General features: G+C 42.3%; 1 protein-coding gene across 14 annotated transcripts in view; it reads left to right on the forward strand.

Annotated features, from left to right (window-relative positions):
- LOC110537710 (protein Aster-B) overlaps positions 1-12,478 on the forward strand; it is a 108,623-nt gene that overhangs the window by 48,785 nt on the left and 47,360 nt on the right. For 3 of the 14 annotated variants that reach the window (XM_090192636.1, XM_090192637.1, XM_090192638.1), the window contains exon 1: positions 9,830-10,384. The exons of the other annotated variants lie outside the window; for them this stretch is intronic. In XM_090192636.1, coding sequence (XP_090048762.1) covers positions 10,374-10,384 — 11 coding nt within the window. In that variant the 5' untranslated portion in view covers positions 9,830-10,373. Of the gene's footprint in view, positions 1-9,829; positions 10,385-12,478 lie in introns of those variants that run through there. 14 annotated transcript variants of the gene reach the window in all.

Below are 12,478 nucleotides of genomic sequence, written 5' to 3' on the forward strand. Positions count from 1 at the left end.
GGAAATGTAATCATTGGGGGAGAATTTTAGTCAAGTGCTGGATGGATGTTTAGAAAGGACAACTTTTGCTAAAATAACCCCTAGGGACCAGCTGGCTGTTCACATGTTGATAAAATACTCGGTCTTGGTGGATATATGACGTCTGCTGAACCCAAAAGGAGTACACTTTCTTTTCTTTCTCACAGCCATGGATCTCATTCTAGAATACATTTTTCCTTATTTCTAGCAGAATTACAGAAAATGTGATGAGCTGTAAGATAGGAGCCATTTCTCTAACTGACCATGCCATAGTTTGAAATTGAATGACAGTGGGAAACGGTCAGAAAAAGTAGGCGGCGATTAAACACATTATTATTACCGGATGATGAGTTTGAGAGATCACTTGGAGTATGGGCTCTACTGAAAACGTTGGGTATGGTATGGGTAACTTCAAAGGCCTTTTTAAGGGGGAAGATGTTCAGTTTTTCTTCTAAAATAAAGTATAGGTAAAGCTGATACACTAGAACATTAGATACATTTATCAGAGAAATAACTTATTTTTTTTAAACTATTCTACGCCTTTGTTGAAACATGTGTGAATTGAAATTTCAGCTAGGTGTGATGTACAATGCTAAGGCTGAATATGTCCTTTTTTAGGATGAGAATCAACATTTGTGAAGGAGGTGAGGAAGTAGGGAAACTGTGAGCCAACTGAAGAAAATAGTCAAAAATCTTGGTCGACCAAAAGTCGTCTGTTCTTTCTACCAGTCGATTGGTCGAAATGTTAAAGCGTGTATTTTTCCTAATATAGACACACTATGTGTTTTAATCAAATCTACAGTGGTCAAGAAAAAGTATGTGAACCCTTTGGAAATACCTGGGTTTCTGCATAAATTGGCCATCAAATTTGATCTGATCTTCATCTAGGTCATAACAATAGACAAACACGGTCTGCTAAAACTAATAACACACCTTGTAAACATTCTCAGTGCAGGGTAGAAAGAGTATGTGAACCCTTGAATTTCATAACTGATTGACCCTCCTTTGGCAGAAATAACCTCAACCAAACATTTTCTGTAGTTGCGGATCAGACCTGCACAACGGTCAGGAGGAATTTTGTACCATTGCTCTTTTCAAAACTGTTTCAGTTCAGCAGTATTCTTTGGATGTCTGGTGTGAACTGCTCTCTTAAGGTCATTCCACAGCATCTCATTTGGGTTGAGGGCAGGACTCTGACTGGGCCACTCAAGAAGGCGTATTTTCTTCTGTTGAAGCCATTCTGTTGTTGATTTACTTCTGTGTTTTGGGCCGTTGTTCTGTTGCATCACCCAACTTCTGTTGAGCTACAATTGGCAGACAGATAGCCTAACATTCTCCTGCAAAATGTCTTGATAAACTTGGGAATACATTTTTCTGTCGACGATAGCAAGCTGTCCAGGCCCTGAGGCAGCATAGCAGCCCCAAACCATGATACTCCCTCCACCATACTTTACAGTTGGGATGAGGTTTTGGTGTTGGTGTGCTGTGCCTTTTTTTCTCCACACATAGTGTTGTGTGTTCCTTCCAAACAACTCAGCTGTAGTTTCATCTGTCCAGAGAATATTTTGCCAGTAGCGCTGTGGAACATCCAGGTGCACTTTTGTAAACTTCAGACGTGCAGCAATGTTTTTTTGGACAGCAGTGGCATCTTCTGTGGTGTCCTCCCATGAACACCATCCTTGTTTAGTGCTTTATGTATTGTAGACTCATAAAAGGAGATGTTTGCATGTTCCAGAGATTTCTGTAAGTTTTTAGCTGACACCCTAGGATTCTTATTAACCTCATTGAGCATTCTGCGCTGTGCTCTTGCAGTCATCTTTGCAGGACGGCCACTCCTAGGGAGAGTAGCACCAGTGCTGAACTTTCTCCATTTATAGACAATTTGTCTTACCATGGACTGATGAACATCAAGGACTTTAGAGATACTTTCCAGCTTTATGCAAGTCAACAATTCTTAATCTTAGGTCTTCTGAGAACTCTTTTGTTCGAGGTATGGTTCACACCAGGCAATGCTTCTTGTGAATAGCAAACTCAAAATGTGTGTTTTTTATAGGGCAAGGCAGCTCTAACCAACATCTCCAATCTCATCTCATTGATTGGACTACAGGTTAGCTGACTCCTGACTCCAATTAGCTTTTGGAGAAGTTATTAGCCTAGGGGTTCACATACTTTTTCCAACCTACACTGTGACTGTTTAAATAATGTATTCAATACAGACAAGAATAATACAAACATGTGTGTGTTATTTGCTTAAGCACACTATGCTTGTCTATGGTTGTGACTTAGATGAAGATCAGATCAGATTTGATTCCAAAGGGTTCACACAATTTTTCTTGCCACTGAATGCATTGTGCTTGTCTGATGCTTTAACTGAAATAAGACACAAATGCCTCAAGAGGGCGCCAGAGGTCAAGATTACCAGAAGGGAAAAAAAACTTTACCTGTTCCAACCATCCTCCCGCTTCTGCTGGCTTTCGCAGATTCTGCCATTACTCTCCTGAAGTTGCTGGTAATAGGCTACACGAGGAGTCTGCAAACTTTCTCATGTGGAATGCCAATTTATTGTACCATTTCTACCGATCTGCGGGCCAGTTATGGTTTTCATATGCACATTTTAATTTAATTTAGTTTCATTTAATTTATATTAACGTTTTCGCATCTCAAAATCATTGTCATGTGGTAAATCAGCATTCTATCCAAATCTAAGTGAAAATTATAGTAACTTCTATTGCCAACTATGTAAAAATAGCATATAAAGCTAACAAATAAAAACATTGCAGCCTGCAGGTAGAAAATATCCTCATAAAAATAAATATCCTTTAAATCACATTGGCTACACATGGCCTGTCTGCAACGACCCTTAAAACATTATATCAACTATTAACTTGGGTTCGGCCTGAAGCTCCTTGCAACATTGTATAAAATATTCTGGGCCCTCAGTTTCCTGCACCAGTCAGCTCAGGACAGACAGAGATAGCTGGAGACTATTTGCGCAAGGAATAAGAAGTAATCAGGTCAATCTATTTTATGACGTTTACACTGGATCAGAGGATGGCATTTTTCCATTTCCCTCTGAGTGGTTATCAAAAGGGAGAGAGCTGGAAAGATTTTTCAAATTCATGTAGGAGTTATTGTCATTCTTAATGGATGTAAAAACAGAGTTAATTTGCTTGCTGTTTGAGGTGAAGAAAATATTACTTTGAGAAGTTCCACAGCACATTAGTGGTGGTGCATTAACCCAATCAGAAATACAATCACCAGCAGCATACCACCCTGCATAACGCTGCTGGCTTGCTTCTGAAGCTAAGCAGGGTTGGTCCTGGTCAGTTCCTGGATGGGAGACCAGATGCTGCTGGAGGTGGTGTTGGAGGGCCAGTAGGAGGCACTCTTTCCTCTGGTCTAAAAAAATGTCCCAATGCCCCAGGGCAGTGATTGGGGATGCTGCCCTGTGTAGGGTGCCGTCTTTTGGATGGGACGTTAAACGGGTGTCCTGACTCCCTGAGGTCATTAAAGATCCCTTGGCACTTATCGTAAGAGTAGGGGTGTTACCCCGGTGTCCTGGCGAAATTCCCAATCTGGCCCTCAAACCATCACGGTCACCTAATAATCCCCAGTTTACAATTGGCTCATTCATCCCCCTCCTCTCCCCTGTAACTATTCCCCAGGTCGTTGCTGCAAATGAGAACGTGTTCTCAGTCAACTTACCTGGTAAAATAAAGGATAAATGAATAAAAAGATCCCCCAAATGGGCAGTATGCAGTATGCCTACATTTGCGCGCAGGCCAGGTAGCCTATAGGGCTACTTCTATCCGTAATCAGGTGTGCGTCTGTACTCAACATGAACATGAACAGGAGAGCTCTAAACAAAAGTCAATGACTAAATTTACAAACTCTTAAATGGAATGAAATGAACCAATTGAGTTTCTCACAAGTGTAGCATAGGTTGTGCGCTCTGCAAGCAACGTGTCCACTCCGACAGTGAGAACGATAAAAGACTGGAATAGTAATATGTTGAATGCGTTAACAGACATTACCGTAACCAAACAAACATTGTAGATTCCAAATGATATGGTAAATGTACTACTGGTTATATATGTCATGGGGAATTGACAGACACTAATAATAAAACGCAAGCATTTCACACAATGCAGTTATGAAGCAATGAAAGTGCACTAACTGTCAGGAGAGTGTGCATTCTGGAGAGAGATGTGCATAGTGCAGCCACACTCCCCTTCTTCTTAGACTGTACCATCCCGCGGTCTCCGCAATGGATTAGTCTTGAAGACAGATGTCTCATGTGCCAAAAAAAACATCTCAGTCGACCAACAGCCTATCGACCAAACAATTGACCAGTCGAAATTATTTGGGTCAGCACAAGTCCTGTATTCAGGTCCGAGGGAAGCTGTAGAGTCTAATGCAATGATCTTTCAATCAAAACAGGGAGACCCTCTTTCTTCTCTAATGCCTCTGATACTGATGTAACCTTTGGCTATCTCTATAAAGGTTAACCCAGAGATTCAGGGAGTATATAATGGGGGAGAGGAACATCAATTGTTCTTATGCTGATGACATTCTGTTGCCGATTTCTTTTTTTTAAACATGTGCTGCCAAAACTGTGGAGATATTTTCTGTTATTTCCGGATATGAGGTTAAATGGCATAAAACTTAACCTAGGCCAGTGTCTACAATATGCCCATCAGCCACGGTTACCCCTTTTCATTTCAAGTGGATGTAGTCAGGTATGAAGTATCTGGGGATTCTATTGACACCAGAGTTAGATAAGATAGTGGATATCAATGTGCTTCCAGTACTCCAAAAAAAGTCAAACAAAACACAGTGGAAGTTATTAAATCTTAGTTTATGGGGGGAAAAATGTATTCTATTAAAATAATAGTTGTTCCTAAGTTTAATTATATTTCCATGAGGCTACCAATATGCATTCCATCATACATTTTAAGCAGTATGACGGCATTATTAAAGGCTTTATATGGGAGGGAAAAGACCACTCTTCAGTATGCAGAAAAGGCAGTATGCAGAAAAGGCAGTATGCAGAAAAGGCAGTATGCAGAAAAGGCAGTATGCAGAAAAGGCATGCCCCAAAAGAGAGAGGAGGTTTAGGACTCCCAGAGGTGATAGTGTACAAATGTGGCTTTCGAGCTATCCAGAATGGCTAGGCACTGGAGAGAGGAGGTTGAGGAGAGATGGGTTATATTGGAAAGTGGTTTGACGGCTCCTTTTGGGCCGTTACACATGCTATCCCAAAAAAGAGTCAATAATACAGATATTCAGGGCATCAATCCAATTCCAGGCCATTATATGGCAGTATGGTTGTCAGTACATACAAGGACCAGAGTCTCCACATAGACAAATATATGCTTCTGTATGTTATAATCCTGCTATTTCTATTAGGAAACAGTCAATCATGTGGGGACAATGGGTAAGAGAAGGGGTTCATACTCTGGAAGACCTGCACAATAATTAGGTATGTGTGTCACTTGAATAAATTGGGAATAAGTATCAACTTTGTGATCACGATGTATGGCGATATATGCAAATTGAAAGCTGTGTGTCAACACTAGGTGGTGCCGTTATGTCAAAAGGCAACAATGTTGTAGAAGGTATATTTTCACTACCAAGCTCTGTACAATCAGCTTCTTTATGTTACAAAAAGGTTAATAATGACACCTGTGAAAACTTGAGAATTGTCTGGCAAGGGGATTTACAATGTGAAAGGAGATAAAAAAGACATGGTTGTATATTATTTCAAATATTGGGCAAAATGTCAGAGAAGCCAAGGGAAAAGTTCCTCATCGATTGTATTTCACTCCCCTAAGGTTACAGAGGATGGGTTTGTCACAGGACCGATGTGTGTTGACTGTGGGAATGTGTGGGAATGCTCAGTTGTGCACTATGGGAGACAGCCTTGGATTCCATTTACCAAGGTCACCAAGACTGTCCGTGGAGTGACAAGTCTGAAATAAGAGGGATTCACTTGTCAAAATTACAAATATTATGTTTAGGTATTGTGTCAGTGTCAAGGCTGGTCCTGAAACATTGGAAAAGCTTTAGTGAGCCAGTGTTCATGGAGTGGATGAATATGTTGACAAAAACAACAACATTGGAAAAGCTTTAGTGAGCCAGTGTTCATGGAGTGGATGAATATGTTGACAAAAACAACAACATTGGATGAAATCATGTTGGAAAAGAGGCTGGAGAAAAATAATACACACTCCCACAAGATATATGGGAATGATTCTTGTGTTTTCTTGAGGGCACATAAAAGAATATCATGGACATCAAATATCATATAATTGAACAGGGAAACATCTTCCTGTGTATTTGTATTTTGTATTTGTCTTTAATGCATTGGTTGTTTTATGTTAAAAATTAAAAAGATTGAATCAATTGTCTATACACATTTTCTTCTTTCAAACCAGCTTCACCTGTAATGCTTTTCAACAGTCTTGACGGCATTCCCACAAATGCTGAGTACTTGTTGGTTGCTTTTCCTTCACTCTGCGGTCATCCCAAACCATATCAATTGGGTTAGGTCGGGTGATTGTGGAGGCCAGGTAATCTGATGCAGCACTCCGTCACTCTCCTTCTTGGTAAAATAGCCCTTACACAGCCTGGAGGGGTGTTGGGGTCATTGTCCTGTTGAAAAACAAATGATAGTCCCACTAAGCGCAAACCAGATGGGGTGGCTTATCGCTGCAGAATGCTGTGATAGCCATGCTGGTTAAGTGTGCATTGAATTCTAAATAAATCACAGACAGTGTCACCAGCAAAGCAACCCACACATCACACCTCCTCCTCCATGCTTCACAGTGGGAACCACACATGCGGAGATCATCCGTTTACTTACTCTGCGTCTCACAAAGACATGGCGGTTGGAAAATAATCTGATTTCTAATGTCCATTGCTCATGTTTCCTGGCCCAAGCAAGTCTCTTCTTCTTATTGGTGTCCTTTAGTTGTGATTTCTTTGTAGTAATTAAAACATGAAGGCCTGATTCCCACAGTTTCCTCTGAACAGGTGATGTTGAGATGTGTCTGTTACTTGAACTCTGTGAAACATTTATTTTGGCTGCAATTTCTGAGGCTGGTAACTCTAATGAACTTATCCTCTGCAGCAGAGGTAACTCTGGGTCTTACTTTCCTGTGGTCGGTCCTCATGAGAGCCAGTTTCATCATAGCGCTTGATTGTTTTTTGCGACTGCACTTTAAGAAACTGACCTTCATGTCTTAAAGTAATGATGAACTGTCATTTCTCTTTGCTTATTTGAGCTGTTCTTGCCATAATATGAACTTGAACTTTTACCAAGTTGGGCTATCTTCTGTATACCACCCCTACCTTGTCACAGCACAAGTGATTGGCCTAAACACATTAAGATGGAAATAAATTCTACAAATTAACTTTTAACAAGGCACCCCTGTTAATTGTTAAATATATTTTGATTTGTTTAACACTGTTTAACAAAATCATATGGCTCTGGGGTAGAAGCTGTTAAGGACCTTTTGGACTAAGATTTGGCCCTCCGGTACCGCGTGCCATGCGGTAGCAGAGTAAACAGTCTATGACTTGGGTGGCTGGACTCTTTGACAGTTGTTTGGGTCGTCCTCTGACACCGCCTAGTATATAGGTCCTGGATGTCAGGAAGCTTGGCCCCAGTGATGTACTGGGCCGTACGCACTACCCTCTGTAGCACCTTATGGTCGGATGCCGAGCAGTTGGCATACCAGGCAGTGATGCCACTGATTAGGATGCTCTCGACGGTGCAGCTGTGTAACGTTTTGAGGATCTAGGGATCCATGCCAAATCTTTTCAGTCTCCTGAGGGGGAGAAGGCGTTGTCGTGCCCTTTTCCCAACTTTCTTAGTGTGTTTGGACCATGTTAGTTTGTTGGTAATGTGGACACCAAGGAACTTGAAACTCTCGACCAGCTCCACTACAACAGATGTCTACAACAGGCACAAGCCAAACATACCTTAAGGAAGATACTGCCACCTTGTGGTCTGGAGTGTTTTAACAAGGCTGTTTGGCAGTTGATCTGTGCTTTGTGAACATCAAAAAGTTTACTGCCAAAACTCTGGGCAGAGGTGCTAAGTACCTTTCGTCAGTCAGTATCCTTGGTGTGTCTGAGGCTATAGGCCCTGTTCCAACACTTGCTTGTTGTTCCAAAACTGGGACAAGTCTCTGAATGTCCTTGAGGGGCCCAGCCAGAGCCCGGACTTCAACCCGAACGAACGTCTCTGGAGAGACATGAAAATAGCTTTGCAGTGACGCTTCCCATCCAACCTAACAGAGCTCGAGAGGATCTGCAGAGAAGAATGGAAGTAACTCCCCAAATACAGGTGTGCCAAGTTTGTATCGTCATACCCAAGAAGCCTCGAGGCTGTAATCGCAGCTAAAGGTGCTTCCACATAGTACTGAGTAAAGGGCCTGAAAACATATGTAAATGTATATTTCAGTTTTTATTGTTAATAAATCATTTCAGAGTCGGATTATCTGGCTTGTTTGTTTGTTGTCCTACTTTGTACCGGCTCCCCCTCTCTTCTTTAATTTCTTCTGGGCTAGGGAGGATTGTGGGGTGAGGGGATAGAGGCATGGAGGGATGAAGGGAATGGAAAACGCGGGAGTCATGTCAAAATGCCCATCAATTCCCCTCAGGGCTGACACATGGGGCTAGAACCTTATCCTCATCTCTCTCTCTTTGCCTCTAGCACTATCTCTCTCTCCCTCTCTAACTATTTCTCTCTCCCTCTCTCTTTACCTCTCTCTCTTTCTCTCCTCCCTCTCGCTCTCTCTTCCTCTAACCCTCTCTCCACCCGCCCCCTCTCTCTCTCTCTGTGGATTTCCAAATGCACAGTCAGTCTTCAGTTATCCTGATGTGACCCTCTGAACATGAAAAGGTGTCCTTCCTTTCTTCCTTCCACCACTTGAATGGAAACCTGATTTAAGTGGTTCTCGTATTGGTTAGGCCCACACTCTTTCCCAGTGCCAAGATATTACAAGCTAAGCAGTGCCCTGTTAACCATTTATTAGTGTACACCGTAACAAAACGTTTTGCAACTGGAAGTGTTTTGGTCCATTTTCTTCCATTTGGTATCTAGTGAATACAGTATGACCTCTCAACTGTGTGATGCTGCAGATTAATTACGGTTCTATACCAAATCATTGGTTCTATCTATACCTAATTACGGACTAGTACTATTTCCAATGCGACCTCTAATGTATACTGACTCTGTGCTTGGATACACAACCTGTTGGAGCTTTCCTAACCCCATGCCTCATGGGATAAATCTGAACATTAAGGCATATCTGGGCACTTAGTGAACAGAATATTTGTTTTTCCTCCACTGTCCTTGTGCAAACCGGAGCCTAGTAACCTGGAGGCCTGATATAATCTTTTCCACAAATAAGCATTTCTGTATCAAAACACAAAGGATCATTGTGTCCTTCTTGGTCTCATAACAACAGTGATAGACTTCATTGGCAAACTGATGGTTTTAATGTTGCAAAACTATGTCTATGTGTGAGAGAAAGGAGAGGAGAAAGGTTGTGTGTGTGTGTTTGGATCTGTGTTTGCACATGCGTGCGTGTGTTCTTGCATTCGTGTGTGAAAGACAGACCAAGGGGGATGATAGGAGGAGAGGGCAATAAGAGGAGAATAGGGAGGGGTTGTTGTGGGTGTGTGTTCGTTTTTGGGGAGGGGGATGGGCTGACAGCGAGGGTTAAGTGACGTCAGCCTGCACGGCTCCATTCATGAACAGCGTGAATAATTGAGGGGCTGGCCCCGGAAGCCACGCTGCACAAACAGAAGCCATTATGCAAAGCAGCTAGCATCGGCAGACATCTCTCCCCAGCCTCAGCATCATCCACATCATAGAGAAAGAGAGGGGGAGAGAGAGCGAGAGATAGGGAGGCAGGGAAAAGGCATGTAACGGAAGCAGGGAGAACGGGAAGAGCGTACAGGAAGCCAAGGAAGGATAGAGAGAGAGAGAAAGGAAGAAAGAGGAGAAGAGGGAAGAGGCTTTGCAGCAGCCAAAGAATGCGCCTGTGAATCACTCTACAGAGAGAGAGAGGAAAAGAGAGAGAGAGACAGACAGAGGGTGGCCATGACGGTGTTGATTTAGGGTGTGCTCCACTGGTTGCAAGTGATATCGGAGGGCTAGGCTGTCGTCTGTCTAACCGAGACCCCGCACACGGGCCCCTCTGTCTGGGATGCAACGGGAGGCGTTTGCCCCCTCTCCATCCCCTCTCTCCCCTCCGGCTACTCTCTTCCTCTTCGTGCTGATCGCTGAGTGAATTAATGAATGAAGCAGGTGGAAGTTGATCAGGCGGGTTGAGTCCTTCATGGCTGCCAGGTTAGTTCTTATCATTGCTTGGGGGGTAATTCATGTTAGCATCCTCACCTTACAATATCTAGTAGAAATGAATAGGAGGGCTAAAGGGGCTACATAGCTTGATCTATGCTAATTCTAATTGGGGCGTCCAATGATGGAGGAGACTGGTTACCTCGCCTGTAGCCGTGCTGGGAATGAAAAACCCACCGTCTCTTTATTGCTTTATCATTCCACACCAAAAGGCTACAGCTAATACGGATCAGTCATTCTATTGTTTATTCTTCTCTCTGAGTGGGGCTGGGAAGGGGTGTGTGTGTGTGTGTGTGTGTGTGTGTGGTGGTGCGGAATGACAAGGCAATGATGAGGCGATGGGTTTTTCATTCCCCGCACGTCAAGACACAAGGTAGTCCCGTGTAAGCTCAGCTTGTAGAGCATGGTGCTTTAAATGCCAGGGTTCTGGGTTTGATTCCCACAGGGGACCGGTATGAAAAAAGTATACAAATATATGCATTCGCTACTGTAAGTTTCTCTGAATAAGAGTGTCTGATAAAATGACAAAAAAAATGTATAAAAAAAATCTCTTTCATCGTTGATTAGCATTAGCTTAGCATGAGCTAATTAGCCATGTTAGCCCCCCTCCTACTCATGTATACTGTACAGTGCAAGGTGAAGATGCTAACGTACATTAGCTATATGGGTTTCATTGAGGAAATGATAACATCATGTCTTGCCTGCATGCCCAGGCGCTTTGGGATTAAGTGTCTGACTTTAGGGGCGATGTGTTTTCACCAGAGATCATCACAAGTGAATGCTTTACCATTCTGTAGCACAGTAATAATTTGAATTGCCAACTGTTATATATATATGAGAGAGAGAGAATCTCTTCCCATATTGATATCAGCTTAATTTATGCATCAGTAGCATATGCGTCCAGGCTTGTCGGTATGTATTGGATGGAAAATCACTGTGTTTTGACACATTTCCTCTACATTTTGACATGTTTTAAGAATGATAACTCATTGTCTTTGTATGCCTCAATTGATCCATCACACTTAGCTATATATAATGACTCTGTTAACCCGAAACATAAACCATCCTTCCACCATTTCAGTGCCGTCATTATAAATGTAACCTCTGCTGACGGGGTCTTGTTTTCAAGACCAGAGGTATGACCTCATGCAGAGTAGCTTGACCTGTGTGGATGATAGTGTCGTTTGACCTTTGACACAAGGCAACAATGTGGGCAGGGGATATGTGTCTTTCTATTTACAAGGGTACCAGTGAAGATGTCCTATGCTGGATAACTTGTTTCAGCTGTTGATAAGTCATTGATAATAATCAGCAAAAATGGTTAACGTCCTTGAATTAAGATATAAGGGGGGAACATCAAATTCACATGTTGATTTAAAACTTATGTTTAACCCTTACTCATAGTGTCTTGACAGGATTTGTCAAAAATTGTGTGACATAAAACACTACTTTCCGGCCCTCGCATTTATTAATCAGTTAAATTAGACATTTGAACTTGAACCCTGTGAGAATCCTGGATTGGGTGTGCTTTTTTTTCATTGAGATCTCAGAAATGCAGTGTAACTACGTAACATTAAGAAGTGTCTCCTTATGCTACGGGGTGAAAACAGTTCTCATGGGCACACAAATCCCCGAATGCATGCGGTTGCAATATCGAGTGCTTCTCTAACCGAAAGAGTTACCTTACCTACAGCAGATACTTAGAACCTAAATCGATATTGTCAACGTGATTGTTCAGTAATTATGGATAATACCTGTTGGATACGCATTTGGTGTCGAGCTGTTTAAAACTACTCCGTGATATTTTCACACCTCGTCATCTGATCCAATTTTGTGAATGACGGTCAAGTGGCAAAGAGCTGGCGTTTAAAACAACCGCCCAAGTGCTGGGAAAAAAATGGTGATAGAGGAATGTCCAGAATATTTTGGTGTCTCGTTCATTATGCCGTGATGACAGTTACGCCTGGATCCACGTTGGATCGAATATCTCTAGCGAATGAATGTTGATCGTCTGTTGTTGTCTGCTTGATTTACAGCAGGGTCTCGTTAGAGCCCAGACAAACCTAGTGGCTTCCTCACAATATG

The sequence above is a fragment of the Oncorhynchus mykiss genome, chromosome 12 (assembly GCF_057628025.1).
Source record: "Oncorhynchus mykiss isolate SJ-2025 chromosome 12, ASM5762802v1, whole genome shotgun sequence".
Lineage (NCBI taxonomy): Eukaryota > Metazoa > Chordata > Actinopteri > Salmoniformes > Salmonidae > Oncorhynchus > Oncorhynchus mykiss.